General features: G+C 37.7%; 1 protein-coding gene across 4 annotated transcripts in view; it reads left to right on the top strand.

Annotated features, from left to right (window-relative positions):
- TMEM39A (transmembrane protein 39A) overlaps window positions 1–15,911 on the top strand; it is a 29,004-nt gene extending 13,093 nt beyond the window's left edge. Inside the window, exons 4-10 of one of the 4 annotated variants that reach the window (XM_055568282.1) lie at window positions 975–1,058; window positions 5,249–5,403; window positions 9,881–10,019; window positions 10,120–10,164; window positions 10,796–10,983; window positions 12,983–13,103; window positions 15,517–15,911. In XM_055568282.1, the coding sequence (XP_055424257.1) occupies window positions 975–1,058; window positions 5,249–5,403; window positions 9,881–10,019; window positions 10,120–10,164; window positions 10,796–10,983; window positions 12,983–13,103; window positions 15,517–15,750 (966 nt within the window). In that variant the 3' untranslated portion in view covers window positions 15,751–15,911. Of the gene's footprint in view, window positions 1–974; window positions 1,059–5,248; window positions 5,404–9,670; window positions 10,020–10,119; window positions 10,165–10,795; window positions 10,984–12,982; window positions 13,104–15,516 lie in introns of all 4 variants that reach the window. The other 3 variants (XM_055568280.1, XM_055568283.1, XM_055568281.1) reach the window with 3 other exon arrangements.
- Window positions 15,912–16,138: the final 227 nt, after the last annotated feature.

Raw genomic sequence — 16,138 nt, 5'->3', positions numbered from 1 at the left:
CTTGCCTGGAGGGCTCAGCACCTGATCTTCTCTTGGCTGGTGTGTTTTTGTCATTCAGCTGTCAGCCTAAATGCCGCCTTCAGCCAAATGCTGCCTTCTTAGAGATAACCTTCCTAATCACCAGTTTAAATTGGTTCTACACTTCCCTTCCCCGTCATTACTGTTTTTTTTCTTAACAGCAGCATAATTGTTTGAAATGCTTTTGCTTGTTAGCTTATTGTTATTGCCCTCCCCTCTTAAGCAAACTGGGTGCCCAGCTCATATTTATTGAATGAGTTGAGAAATTCTGGAAGGAGAACTGTAGAAACTTAGAGACCTTTTGATCATCAAAATTAAAATATATCCTATTTTTTTGCCACTAATGACTTTTTATTTTATTATTACAGTTAAATATACAGACTTAGAACTAGAAGGAACCATATACACAGCATCTAGGTAATGTTCACATTTTATAGGAAGAAGAGATCAACATAAGACATGTTTCTGAATCAAGTTAAGGGAAAAGACTGAATGTGTTGATATATCAGTGAGTTAGGGAGTTTAGGTTAATAGATGCCCAGTTAGATTAATTTAAGTTTTCTTAAAGAGAGACCAACCACAGTAGCTCTTAGAGACTGGAAATTTAAATTTGATACACTCATTATAAGTATGGCATTTTAGATAAATTATTCTTGTCATAATTCTGCAGGTTGGTACTTAACGCAAAACTGCAGTCTTTTCCTTTTAATACAGTAAACTTTCAAGAACAGAGAAGATTACATTCCAGATAGCTTAAAATAGTGTTTTAAAAATTAAAGCAGTTTGTCATGAAAGAAGGAGAAGGCAGGTAGTCTCTTTAAAGTCTCCCAAATTCCTGTGGTCTGTAAATGTAAGGTGATATAAGAAGACCTTTTGAGGGGGCAAGCTTCTTCATGTGGTAGTTATAGCTGGATATCCATATTTCTTTCTGATGTAGTTATTTGTTTCTCTTACAGAATTTTCATCTCATTGATTACCACCTGGCAGCATTCATCACAGTGATGCTTGCAAGGAGGCTTGTATGGGCTCTCATCTCAGAGGTAACAGCTCATTCACTGTATTCTATCGCTTATAGCTAGAGCTAGTCACTAGGATGTGTTCAGGTTGAAAATGTGAAGTGTCAAAGTATAATTTAAATGCTGTTATAAATAATTTCTTTACTCTCACATGAACTGTGCCAGTTTTTTTTAAAAAGGTTTTCTCATAATATATTCAAAGTTCAAGTGTGATATACTAATTCAGCTGTTAGAAATTCTATTTGTCCAGTAGGAGCTTAATTCTAGCTTCTGAGTCCTTCAGTATAATCTTTTTAATTTTGATAGTTATAGTAAAAATAGGATGGATTTTAGGTAACTGTTACTAGGGAAAGTTGCATCTAAAACAGTGATTCAAGTAACATTCACTTGGAATTATTTATATACCATTTGTGGAGTTGCTAGCAAGAGACATTTGAGTTTATTAAAACGTAGAATTTTTAAAAGACAGCATCCACATTTGCATAGGACTTATCTTGAAGATTAGAACCTAATTAATTAAAAAGACCATGTTAACATTAATATGATCTTTTAATGAAATGGCCATTGTTAAAATAATTTTTTTATACTTGTAAACCCCAGTGAAGAAGATAAATGTGTATTTTAAAATTTTATCTTGTGCCCTATGCTGCTGCTGCTGCTAAGTCACTTCATTCGTATCCGACTCTGTGTGACCCCATAGACGGCAGCCCACCAGGCTCCCCTGTCCCTGGGATTCTCCAGGCAAGAACACTGAAGTGGGTTGCCATTTTGTGCCCTATAAATGAATACAAAAACAAAAAATGTTAACTTAGCTAAAATGGCTAATAATTTTAATTTGTTTTTAACTGTGAAATTTAGAATAAATCATTGCTATAATCACAGCTAACTTAGGGTCAACTCTTCTAAAACATACATGGGAAATCTGTGTCTACAGGCTCTGATTTTCAGGACCCTTATTTCTGTGAGCACAGAATAATTGCAGATAATTAAGTCATAATCTGAAAGCTATTTGAAGTTAACTCTAAAACATTGATAGTAAGAGTGCAGGTTTTTCGCGGTGGGAAAGGCTATGATTTTTTAATCCCAAGGTCTTTATTTAGGTCATGAAATTAGGTTCTTGCTTTTGGATGTTTGAGAAAGTCTCTTCTTTCTTTAGAGAAACTCAGTGGGATTTTATGTTTATATCTGTTAAAAGAGGCAAGGATTGATTTTGTTTCATCTTTTTCAGTTACTTAGAAATGGTGCTTGTGTATGTCAGATTAGTATGTAAACCCTTCTAGTTAGTGTGTAAGCCCTTCATAAATAGAGGTTTCTTTTTTGGAGCTACAAGGGCTATACCTTGAAAAACTCTATTGTTTCTTTTACTTAAGAATAGTTTTAACAGCTTTTGCATGACTTCAGAGAGTTTATTTGTTGTTTAGTCACTAAGTAGTGTCCAGCTCTTTGCGACCTCATGGATTGCAGCACTCCAGGCTTCCCTGTCCTTCACTATCCCCTGGAGCTTGCTCAAACACATGTCCATTGTGTCTGTCATGCCACCCAACCGTCTCATCCTCCGTTGCCCCCTTCTGCTCTTGCCCTCGGTCTTTCCTGGCATCAGAGTCTTTTCCAATGAGGAGGCTCTTTGCATAAGTTGGCCATAGTATTGGAGGTTTACTTTCTGCATCAGTCCTTCCAATGAATATTCAGAGTTGATTTCCTTTAGGATTGACCGGTTTGTTCTCCTTCCAGTCATGGGACTCTCAAGAGTCTTCTCCAGGACCACAGTTCGAAAGCATCAATTCTTTGGCGCTCAGCCTTTTTTATGGTCCAGCTCTCACATCCATGCATTGAGCACTGGAAAAACCATAGTTTTGACTGTGTGGACCTTTATTAGAAAAGTGATATCTCTGCTTTATAATACGCTGTCTAGATTGGTCATAGCTTTCCTTCCAAGGAAAAAAAATTTCATGGGTGAAGTCACCTTCTGCAGTGATTTTGGAGCCCCCCAAAATTAAATCTGTCAGTGCTTCCTCTTTTTCCCCATCTATTTGCCCTGAAGTAATGGGACCAGGTGCCATGATCTTGGTTTTTTGAATGTTGAGTTTTAAGCCAGCCTCTTCACTCTCCTCTTTCACTCTCATCAGGAGGTTCTTTAGTTCCTCTTCACTTTCTGCCATTAGAGTGGTGTTATTTGTATATCTGAGGTTGTTGGTCTTCCTCCCGTCAATCTTGATTCCAGCTTGTGCTTCATCTAGCCCGGAATTTTGTATGATGTACTCTGCATAGAAGTTAAATAAGTAGGGTGGCAATATACAGCCTTGACAAGCTCCTTTCTCAATTTTGAACCAGTCTGTTTTTCCATGTCTGGTTCTAACTGTTGCTTCTTGACCTGCATGCAGGTTTCTCAGGAGACAGGTAAGATGGTCTGGTATTTCCACCTCTAAAGAATTTTCCACAGTTTGTTATGATCCACACGGTTAAAGTCTTTAGAGTAATTAATGAAGCAAAAGTAGATGTTTTTCTGGAATTCACTTGCTTTTTCTATCATCCGGTGGATATTGGCAATTTGATCTCTGGTTCCTCTGCCTTTTCTAAAACCAGCTTGTATATCTGGAAGTTCTCAGTTCATGTACTGTTGAAGCCTAGCTTGAAGGATTTTGAGCATTACCTTGCTAGCATGTGGAACTAACACAATTGTATAGTACTTTGAACATTCTTTGGCATTGCCCTTCTTTGAGATTGGAATAAAAACTGACCTTTTCCAGTCCTGTGGCCACTGCTAAGTTTTCCAAATATGTTGACATATTGAGTGCAGCACTTTATCAGCATCATCTTTTAGGGTTTGAAATCACTCCACTGGAATTCCATCACCTCCACTAGCTTTGTGGTTAAGAGGTTGGGCTCTGGAATATGGCAGAAATTATAAATACATTCAGGTTCTGCTGCTATGGTGACACTAGGCAGAAACAGCCTTTTTTTTGTTGTTGTTAACTAACCCTAAACATTTGAGAGTGGAGGCACTGAAGTAATTCCAGTGGCTTAAATGCCTTCTCTTGTCTTTGACACATGAGGTACACTGGCATGAAGTATGTATCGGGAATAATATGCAATTATTTGCCATGCTATTACTGAGAACACGTTGAGCCTACTTCACAGTTTTGAGGCTCAGGCAGTAGTATTAATTAACTGCTTCTATGCTTTTATAAGTAACTACACAAACAGTATATATTATGTGTATATTATTTATGCTGTGTATTGGTAGCATGTTGGGTGAACTAAGAAATGCATACATAGGAGGTACCTGGAAAACTCCTCCTTTTCCTTGTGCTGTTGACTCCAGAGAATTGTTTTTCTGAGTTCTGACATTGCTGTTCCAGAGCTTATAAGAATCTGTCATTTTCCCCTGCATTTCACTCATTCTCTCCTTCCTGGTTCAGTTTGTAAGAAAATGACATTGCAGAGCCTCATGTTTAGACAACTATGGTTTCTTACTCTAGTTTAATCAGTTTTAAAGATTCAGGATTAAAGAAGAGTATTTGAACAGCTGTGATGTGAAGATCTAGAAGTAAGGACCATGCGTTATTTTCATGTTTGCTAAAGTAAAAAAAAAAACAACTTCTATTTATATAGGGATTTGTCATAGAAGATCTCATTACTTTTTGAAGTTTCCATAATTTATTGAACATAAATTCAGCAAGCATATTGGGGGGAAGATTCAGAGAAAAATAGAAACACTGTTGCTGCTGTTGAGGCCATTGTCTAGTCTGCAGTCAAACTAGTGGCTCACTATTTTTATGTATATAAAAATCACTTGGTGGGTTGTTAAAATACAGGTTCCTTAACTTGTGAGTTTGTTCCCTATACCTGATGATAAAAGCAAGTAGGAATTTGCATGTACAGTGAGTAGCCCCAGTGATTCTGATGAGTGTGGTTAATGGAACATACTTTGAGAAGCCCCAATGTAAATAAATTAGACAATTTCATAAGAAATTGTGTGGAGGTCTGTGTGAGACACTATGGGAATGTAAGGAGGAAACAGTTAACTGCCTGGAGTGATCTGAACCTTCAAGAAAGAGGAAAACAAAGCGGAATGGGCAGTTTTTCTCCTTTCCTCCCCCACCCCCCCGCCCAAGTTTATCTTCCTCTAAATTTACTAAGTCCTTACTGGAGTCACATTGCTTTTGAGTAAGGTCATTTATAAACTTTTATTTTTGGTGCTTCCAAACTTATAGGCCACTAAGGCGGGTGCATCATCAATGATTCACTACATGGTTCTGATATCAGCTCGCTTGGTGCTACTTACTTTGTGTGGATGGGTACTTTGTTGGACCCTCGTCAATCTCTTCCGAAGCCATTCAGTCCTCAATCTCCTTTTCCTTGGCTACCCGTGAGTACTCCAGTTTTACTATTTTATTAGTAAGTCTTAAAAAATTATTGGGTCATGCAAGAAGATGGTATAAAAGGGAGGGAAATGAAATTCTTCAATGCAAATCTGAAGTTTAGGCAATTGGAAAAAAAATCAGTGAGTAGGGTGACCGTATAATTTATTTTCTAAACTGGAATAGAGTTAGGGCAATAGATACAAACTAAGATTGTTAGCAGTACCAATGGAGAACATTTTCATTGGCTTTATTTGCCATATAAAATTCATATACAGTAAAATTCACAAATCTTGTGTACATTTGCTGAGTTTTGATAAATGCATATACATGTATAAATCAAAACCTCATCCCAGTATGGAATGTCACCATTACTCCAGAGATTCCTTCATGTCCCTTTCCAGTCAAACCCCACCCTTTGCATCCCAGAGCCAACCACTGTTTTGATTATTTTTTTCCCCCACCATAGATTAGGTTGCCAGTTCTAGAATGTCATATAAATAGAATTGTACAATATGTACACTTTCAAGCCATCTTTGACTCAGCATGTTGTTTTTGAGATTTGTCTATGGTTACATATTATAAATAATAGTTCATTGCATAAGTATACCACAGTTTATTTTCCTCTTGTTCAACATCAGGGTTGTTTCTAGTTTTTGGCTACTCTTTAAAAAAAAACAAAAAAACTATTATACACATTCTTAAACAAGTCTTTTTTTGTAAAGCTACCTTTACATTCTCTTGGGAGAATTATATGTAGGAGTGGCATTGCTAGGCCACAAGGTAGGAGTATGTGTAGTTTAATTAGAGTCTATCAGACTTTTTCTCAAGGAAGTGGTATCATTTTATCCTTTCACCAATACTGTAAGAGTCTGACAGCTACACAGTTTTGTCAGCATTGGATGTTTTCCATTTGAAAAATTTTAGCCATTCTGATGGTTGAATTGTGGTGTTTTATTGTAGATATTACCTTATTAAACTAAATATCTTGCATAGTTTTTTAATTTGTATACATTTGGCTAAAACCACCTTCATTAGATGTAACAGATAGCTATCATTTATTCAACTCTTATTATGTGTTAAGTGTTGGGCTAGGTGGTGCTTATAAACATCATCTCATGAAATCATTACAGTCACCCAGGAAGTAGTATATTTAATCTGCTGTAACAGATCCAACATACTGGAGGCTTTAAGAAGTTAGAAATTTATTCCTCTCTCCTGTCCAGTGTATTTAAGTCATGTTGGATAGTTGTAGTGGCTCCATGGTGTCAGGACTCAAGCTTCTGTTATCTTTTTGCTCCCCTTTCCCTAGTAGAATACATTGTAAGGGAGTCTGGAAAACTGAATCTTTAGCAGGGGAGCTGTATCTTAACTAAAATTTCTGTTGCTGTGGAAGAACAGAACAGTAGCTATTGGCAGACAATTAGCAATTTTTGACATAGGTAAAGACAGATTAAGCAGTTGAAAAATTTTCCTATGGTTAGACAATTAATGAGAAAGACCCAGGTCTTTTTGATTCCAGAGCCATTGTCTTAACCATTACTCTAAATTCAGTAGTCCTCAAAATGTGGCTCCCAGAACAAGAGCATCACTACCTCCTAGAAATTTGTTAGAAATTCTTGGAATCAACCCCAGACTGAAACAGAAACTCTAGAAAGTATGGCCCAGTGATTTGTCTTTTAACACAAGTCCTCCAGATGATTCTGATGCTAGCTCAAATTTGAGAATCATTGCTTTATACCATTTATGATGCTATAGCATAAGCATGAATTTATATGTGTCGTGACTATATAAAATAAAGACATACTCAGAGACTGTGCAGCCAAGTCTGACTTTGTGGCAGGAAGAGTCTTTCTATTGGTTGTACTCTGTAAGGTTCTAATTATAATGCTTAAACAATTATTTAAAGGACTCATCAACTTGGTTCATACAGAATGAATTTTCTTGTTAAAAACTTCATTTTTCATGATTCAGATTCCTTATAAGGTACATATTTTACATCAATTGTTTCTGTATTTCTAGATTAACATTTCACCTGTTTGAGTTGAAAACAAATTATTTAGTTATTCTGTTTACTAGCAATATCTGATTGAATCATTCAGAAGATTAACCATATCTAACTTGAAAGGCTAATATATGGATATATCAACGAGTATTTTGGCTAGACTGAAGAGGATTACCATCATCAGAATGACTAGCAAACCTTTTCATTTCTTTTTAGATATGTAAAGAAGCTTATTTTTGGAGGCTGTCCATACCCTTGTAAATCAATGAAATAAGCATGTAATTCAAACAAAGTTTATGTCTAAATATATGTACTAACCCTCTTTAAAATTCTTTAATGAATCATTTTTGTACTTTACAAAACTCTCCATGCTCTAAGCCTTTGATGCTACCCTGTATCAGTTCTCTATCGACACGTGATGCTGTAACAAGCATCCGCAGAGCTGTGGTAGCATACATACACTCTGTGTATTTATTGTGCATATGTTGGGATCAGCTGGAAGTTAAGAGGCTCTCCCAATCTTATCTTAGCTGGGTTCAGTCACATGTTTGAGATTGATGGCTGTCTGTTTAGGCAGCTAGGACAAGTAAGCTCTGTTCCATGAGTCTCATGCTCTGGCAACCTCTGGACACAGTCACATGAAACTGGCAGAGTGGCAAAAGAACAAGCCTGAATGTACAAGCCCATTTAAAGCTTCTCATCCTAGCGTGTCTGCTGACATGCCATTGGCCAGAACAGATCACACTATTGAGCCCAGCACGGAGATTAGGCAGGGTCTCCTTCCACGCGAAGGAGGGCTGTGCAGTTACGTGACAGTGGGTGAAACTACTGGGAAGGGTAAAGAAACGGGGCCATCATGGCAATCTGCTCCACACCCCAGCTCTCACCCCCACTCCTGCATGTGCAGTTTCAGCAGTATTGAACTTGCAGCCTTCTCTAGCTTTCGCAATTTTGCACATGTGTGAGTTTTGCCTGATACTTTTGCATTTACTCACCTCCCTTTCTGCTACTCCAGGGCACATTCACTTTGGATCCCAGAGTTGCTGCTCACCATCCTCTTAATTAGTAATAAAGTCTTCCTTTCTCCCTCTAGAGGGAACTATGAACAAGTGACATTTGTTAATTTTTTTCAAATAAAATTCATAAATAAGGTGTCTTTTTATTTGCTATTTTTAATATCTAAATTTATATCAGTGAAATGACCACTTTATTTATAATACAGACCTAGGTTACAACGTGGAAGTTTCTTAAGACTTAGGGAAGTGTTTAAAATGTTTTTAAGGAGCCAAAGTTTGAAGTAACTTTAAGAAGTTATGAAAAGTCTCACAAATTTTTGGTCCTCTAGCCAAGTAATTTTATCTGTAAGAATTTATCTATTGTACTTCATAATTGTTTGTATTAATCTTACCAGGTATTTATTTAGTACTTACTGTGTTTCAGCCTCTATTATAGGTATCAAGGATATATATAGCAGTGAACTAATAAACAGACTCAAATATCTGGTTCCTGGAGCTTTTTACATTGTAGTAAGGGGAGGTTAGACCAATGGAAAAAAACCCTAAATAAAAAACCTAATAAACATGTAAAATACATGATCTTACCAGTTCAGTGGAGAAAAATAACAAGGGGAGCTAGGGTGGTGATATGGGTGATGTTGTGAGGAGGCAGGGGAGCCCCGTCACTAAGAGAAAACTGGAAGTAAAAGGCAACCCTTCAAGAAATACCAGATGTACACAAAGATGTGTGTGGGAAATTATTTACTCCATTGGTAATTATGATAGTGGAAAATAACAAATAGTATGTTTCTAACGAGAGAAATAGGTAAAGTATGGTATAGTTATATGAGGATACTGTAGTACCTTTTAGAATTGTTAACAAAAACATTTAATGACATGAGAAAATACTCAGTACATACCAGCTACATAATCACACACCCAAAGTTAAAACAGTAGTATACAAAACAGTTTATACTGTGTGAAGCTAAACATAGAAAAAATATAAAGCCTATGCACCCAATTGTAAAAATTATAAAAAGGATGATTTCTAGGTAATTGTCATGATTTTTTTGTAGTTTCTTATCCTACAGTGAATATATATTGCCTTTGTGGGAAGAAATTAAAGAGCTTCCCAGATAATGAATTTGCCATCAGCCAAGTCCCCATTATATTAGGTTCATTTTGAAGAATCATGACTATTTTACTAACATAGTTATGAGGTCTGATATTAGGTGGTATCTGTGGTCTCATTTTCATACTCCTGTTTTTCTACAGGTTTGGTGTTTATGTTCCTCTCTGCTGTTTCCACCAAGATAGTAGAGCTCATCTCCTTCTCACAGACTTTCCCTATGTGGTCCAGCACCAGGCAGTAGAGGAAAGTGCCTCAACTGTGGGTGGCTTGGCGAAATCCAAGGACTTCCTCTCCTTATTGCTGGAGTCTCTAAAAGAACAGTTTAATAATGCCACGCCCATCCCCACCCACAGCTGCCCACTGTCTCCTGACCTCATTCGCAATGAAGTGGAATGTCTGAAAGCCGATTTCAACCACAGGATCAAGGAAGTTCTCTTCAACTCTCTCTTCAGTGCCTACTATGTTGCGTTTCTTCCCCTGTGTTTTGTGAAGGTAAGAGGTTACGTGCTTTCCCATGCTTCCTGGATTTGTGTGTGGATGACATAAACTGGGTATTATTTAATCCCCCTTTTCTCTGTCTCCCCTTCGGCAGCCTGGATGGTGGAGTTCGGCTGCATCTGGAGTGCACCAATACCTGGTTGGTGGATAGATATTTCCATATCTGTGATGCACCCGTGGTGGTCCCCTCTTGTTTTCTTTCTTTCTTTCTTTCTTTCTTTTTTTTTTTTTAGATTTTCCCCACCCCCAGTTTCTGGAGAATAAACTTGTACTTAGAATCAGTATATGGTAGTGTAAGAGGACTGAAGTTTCAGTAAAATACAGCCTACCATGGTTGATCTTAACATGGTCATCAGGAGTTTCCTTGAATTTAATCTAACCTTTATTTAAACTTTATTTTGGTAGAAGAGAAAAATGGTCTGGATGTCACTTGGGCCCAGAATCTTCTGGGTCATTTTAGTGCCCTTCCTTCACCCATTGAGCAGCACATCTGCAGCTGGAGTGGTCATTCACAGAGAGCATTCACTTCTAGAAAGAAAGGACTTAAAGTATCATTGCCTCTCCCTCCCAACCCTAACTCATGCAACCAGAAAGTCAGGCTGCAGGATTTTGGAGGACTCTGCTCTTGAACTTTCTGCACGGACAGCAGGACAGCAAATGCATGTGTGACTCAGAGTGGCATTATCTGCGGGGCGTATGTACACGCATCCATCCCTGCCTTCATGCTCGCCAGCACATGGATCATTTCTCTGTCTTCTAATCTCTTCCAGAGTACCCAGTACTATGACATGCGCTGGTCATGTGAGCACCTCATTATGGTGTGGATCAATGCTTTTGTCATGCTCACCACACAGCTGCTGCCATCCAAGTACTGTGATTTGCTGCATAAATCAGCTGCTCACCTGGGCAAGTGGCAGAAGCTTGAACATGGCTCCTACAGCAATGCTCCACAGCACATGTAAGTAGGTTAGAGGATAAAACCATTTAACACCTTTTTACATGCTGCTGACCATGTTTATTTGCTTTGTATGTCATTCTTGTTCTTGGCTTTGAACATTTAATTTTTAGTTTTTGCCCACATGGGTGCTTGTCATCACTCTAAACTGAAAGCAGGGAACATTAACTCATTTCCACCACCATCCCCAGTCCCTCCTCAAATGCCTTCTACCTTTCAACTGCCCAGTCACTCTAGAGTGTGTAATTTGTTTCCCAAACTATCATCTTGGAGTTTTCTTTCAGTCCTAACCATTTGCCCAAATTCAAAGACTCATGATATATTTTTAATTTTCTTTAGAAGACTGTGAGATTCATCTCGTTTTCATTGCCACAGCTAAATAGCTGCTAGCTAATTGTCTTAGGCAGCTGGACTTTGCTTCTCTTGTCTTTTCTCTCTAATAAACGTAAATTTGCTCTAGTAATTTTCCTAGCCAGCATTTTTATTTTTTGTTTACTTATTTTTGTTTTTTTGTTTCTTTGTTTTGTTGTTGTATTAGCCTGCGTCTTCGTGCATTTCTTTTCCTAAACTCACTAATGAATGTTGCTCTGCTTTTCCTATATTCAAACGAAAACTGTCCCTAATTGAGTTCTTTCTGAGTATTCCTTTCATTGAGTCCCCCAGTCAGTCATTTCTCCGCATGGTCCCTATGGTCCAAAGTGACTGACTTTAGAATCCTTTTATTGTCTTGCTTCTGAGACCTTCATCATGCCTTTCTCTCAGACCTGGACCATCTTCATCTTCCTCCCTTTTATAATTTGAACATTTCACAAATTTCATCACCTAGAAATTCTTTCCTGATTAAATTAGGAAATTAAAGGTGTCCTAATTAAAGGTGACATTCCCTTCCCCTCTTCCCCTCAGAGTGCTCCCTTCAATTATTTGCCTTGATGTCTGATACAGATTAGCACAGGCCTTCAAGCCCAGGAACTGAAAGAGATTGGGCCAGGCTGAAAAGAAACCTGACTGTGGGCAAAGGACAGATTTCAATAAAAATTGAAAACCCCATGCACAGTGCTAGTACTGTACATCTTCAGGCTCCTGATGGCGCATGGCCATGAGGTGTGTCTTCACTTTAATGCTGGTAAGTGTGAGCAAGGCTGATGGAACATTTTCTGAACTGGGAAAGCTTCAGGGTGCTAGACGTTTTTTTTTCTTTAACATATTTAAAATGCTGTCCCAGTTCTTACCCTAGGAAACTAACCTTTCCAAAATCAGGAAGAGATGAATTAACTTAGATTAAAAAAAAAAAAAAAGTTTAACCTGAAGATCCCCCATCCCCACCCAAACTTCATTATGTTGGTGCTGGAAAGAGGGAAGCTTCTTGCATAACCTCTTTTTCCCAGAGAAACCTCTATAAAAATAAACCAGGAAAGCAGTAAAAAGAAAAGTCTGTGTGTTGGTACCTTGTGTGTCTCTGTATTCATCTGTACAGGTTCTCACAATATGAAGCACTTGAAATGTGTGATAAATGAATAGATTTTCTGTAGCTTGTGGGATGTAATTCTGCAGTAAATGTCACACTAGTTTGATAATGTGTTAATTTCTCCACTCGTCTTGTTACCATACACTTTCCTCTTCTTGTTTGTTCCCTCTAGCATTTCCACCGGTGGACTCTGCTCACTTGGAATTGAGGTGACAGTCCACCTGCTTATACTCGATTTTCTGGCTCATAGATGCCTTACTTACACATTTGTTTCTGCTTGTTCTCCTAAGCCTTTCTTAAGTCCTTTGACACTGAGTTAACTTTGCAGTTAACTTTTCTCTCTAAATATAGCAATGAAGTTATAATAAATCCTTTCTAACTCCTTCCAGTCTGACCATGGAATTACTGTCTTTTCAGAATTCAGGCAGATGAAGACTTGAATACTTAATCCTTTCCATAGAAATATAGCTGGTTTTGCCAAACACTATCTTATCTGTAATTGCCAATATGCTAACATTGCATTTCTTTCTCCCTTAGTTGGTCAGAAAATACAATATGGCCTCAAGGGGTGTTGGTGCGACACAGCAGATGCTTATATAGAGCCGTGGGGCCTTACAACGTGGCGGTGCCTTCAGATGTATCCCATGCCCGCTTTTATGCAAGTACCGCTTATTTCTTTTCAGACATAAGCTTAGGAGTGTTAAGAGGCCACTCTGTGTGTAAATATCTAGCACGGAGTATAGCACATACTAGGACATTAATACAGGGTAATTATTTTGCTACTGTAATGGCCTCTGTCCTTTGGGAATACTTCTGAAAGGCAGATTGAAGGTGAAATGCCAGTATCTCAACTTTAATAGCTTGACTGGTTTCTCTAGTTACAATGGAATTTGTTGAGTCTAGTATTACTTGAAAGAAGTACACAATTATTTAAGACTTCCATTTTCATCTTACAGTCTTTAATTTTGTAATAGTTTGGTTTAGCAGTATCGCTATTATATCTGTGTATCATTATGCAATATTTAATATAGTAATAATATGATTTTAGTTTTTGGTTTTTCTCATGTATATCATCTCCTTAAAATACTTAGACTTCCCCTTTGAAACACAGGCAGATGGCATGATCTGTGGTCTTTTACCTTTTTTCAAATTAAAAGGAAAAAAGGCTTAAAAGTTTGAAAGGAAAAAAGCAATAGATACCTACTAAAGCCAGTTTCTGTCCCATTTGATTTATGTCTTGGGTTATGTTCTGTTTGATCTTTCAGTTTTCCAGAAATTCTGGCTCTAGGAGGGAGAAATATTTACTTATTAAAGAAAGACAAACTGATTAATGGGAGTGGGGAATAGAAGGTACATGCAGGGAACTGTTTTCAGTAAAAATACCCAAAGTGCAGTGCATTGCCTTTGAATGGAGATCATATTCTGAAAAAGAATTGGGAGATTTTATTCATTCATTCATTCATTTGATACTTGAATCCCTTTCTCCCCCCCATCCCTCCCTTCATCCCTCCCAGTTCCTTATGAGGGTACTTGGACGTTCTGGTTCTGCGAGTGTTCTCTACTAAGGACTTTTTCATTAAATACTGGAAACTTGCATCAGGGCAGGCTGCTTATAAATAGGGGTGGGTGGGCCGAGGTGGAAGGCCTTTGAATGAGGGAACTACAACAATCTCTTGGACCCCTGTGGGATTGCCTTAAGATGGATGGGTGGACTTAGGTTATAACCGCACAAACATCTGGTTTCTACACAGAATATTTCATTCAGCCAGCTGAATTCCACAGGCTGTTAATGGCATCTGTTGGCCATTATGGTCCCCTGGAAGCCGACAGTAACCAGATGGTTTATTAAAATTTCCTGCTTGAAAAATAAGTATTTTCCTTGCTAGTGTTGGACAGCTGAAGAATCAGGTGGAAACCATAGAAGAAAGATTAAGGAACTTATTACTGATTTTGTGTGACCAAACACGTAAATCACTGCTCCTCAGAGTGGTGGTTGGGTCCCTTAGAGTCAGATCTCTGAAGAATCCTAGGAATTTGCGTAATTTACATATTCGGAAATGATTCTTAAGGCACACCGAAGTTTAGAATGGACCTGCTACCTGTAACTGTGGCTCTCCTCACATTTTTACTCATTCAGTTTATAGCCTACCTACACATTTAATTATATTTGGTATAATTGCCACAGAATCTGAAATTGCCTGATTTTTTTTTTTTAGAATGTTAATTCTGAGCCAGTATTATACATGGTATTACTGGAGATCATGTAATAAAATCCAGGGTAAACGTGTTCTTTCTCCTGCAGAAGAATCCCGAGAACCCAGTTAAACCTTTCAGAGCTTTATTCTCATATTTGAGCCCCGAGGTCTAACTTATTCTTTTAGATCTGATACACCACCATTAGCACAGTTTGCAGTCTGTGACCACGGTCTTCTATTCATAATACATTTTTATTAGTCAACTAGGATTCAGCCTCTTAAGAGTGATGAACTTGGAGCTCTGTGTTTAGCCAGTCTCTTAATTCTAACTAATCTTTCCTTCCTTCTTCAATGTTCTGTCTTTGTATACCCTACTTCTCAATATCCAGAAAAACTGGGCAAAACAAAACAGCTTGGTGGGTAACAGTTTAAGAAATTAAGAAATTACTGTATTGATATTTCAACTTGTATTACCACCCCTCCCTCCAGACTTGTTTAGTTTAGGTGTTTATGTCTTAGATCAGCCCACAAACCAACGATTTTTACATTTTTAAGCAGTTACATTTTAAGTGGTTATCTCAAGTAAAATATTTGAGATAAGATATAATCGAGGAAAAACTTTTTTTTTTTTTTGAGAAAGAGTTCTTTTGGATAAATCCCTTTCTGTTTCTCAGGGGTATTGAAATAAAATGTATTTCATTATACCTTGAGCAAAAAAGAATGGGTTTGGATCTCTGCCTGATTGACATTCAATAAGCAGATCTACTTATTAGTGTACATAGGAGCCTATAACTGTAAAATGATTTTAGAAAAAAATGTGAGAATAACTGCCGTCTTTTCTATGAAATAACATTTTGCTTTTTAACTTCCTTACAGTTCCTGTTTCATCGTCCATTAAGGCTGTTAAATCTGCTTATCCTTATTGAGGGCAGTGTTGTCTTCTACCAGCTCTATTCCTTGCTGCGGTCAGAGAAGTGGAACCACACACTTTCCATGGCTCTCATCCTCTTCTGCAACTACTATGTTTTATTTAAGCTCCTTCGGGACAGAATAGTATTAGGCAGGGCATACTCCTATCCGCTCAACAGTTATGAACTCAAGGCAAACTAAGCTGCCTCTCAACAATGAGGGAGAACTCAGATAAAAATATTTTCATACATTCTATTTTTTTCTTGCGATTTTTATAAATATTTAAGATATTTTATATTTTGTATACTATTATGTTTTGAAAGGTGGGAAGGGCAAGGGATATTAAATGTATCCATAAACAAGGTGATGTGATCTTTCATGTGTTAGTATATTTGACTAATATACAGAGGAGAGGTGTGCCTCTCTAGTAAAGAGATTGGTTTGTTTGGCCCTGGAATAACTCATCATTTCTGACACATCTCATATATCACTTGACATGGTTCCTTTTGTGTGTCTGCTTTCCTCCCAGTCCTCCTCATCTTTAGTCTTTGGTTGGCCTTATTGTTACAGAGAGATCAGTGGAGTTGCC

Source organism: Bubalus kerabau, chromosome 2, assembly GCF_029407905.1.
Source record: "Bubalus kerabau isolate K-KA32 ecotype Philippines breed swamp buffalo chromosome 2, PCC_UOA_SB_1v2, whole genome shotgun sequence".
Classification (NCBI taxonomy): domain Eukaryota; kingdom Metazoa; phylum Chordata; class Mammalia; order Artiodactyla; family Bovidae; genus Bubalus; species Bubalus kerabau.
This window is presented reverse-complemented; position numbering and strand designations above follow the sequence as displayed.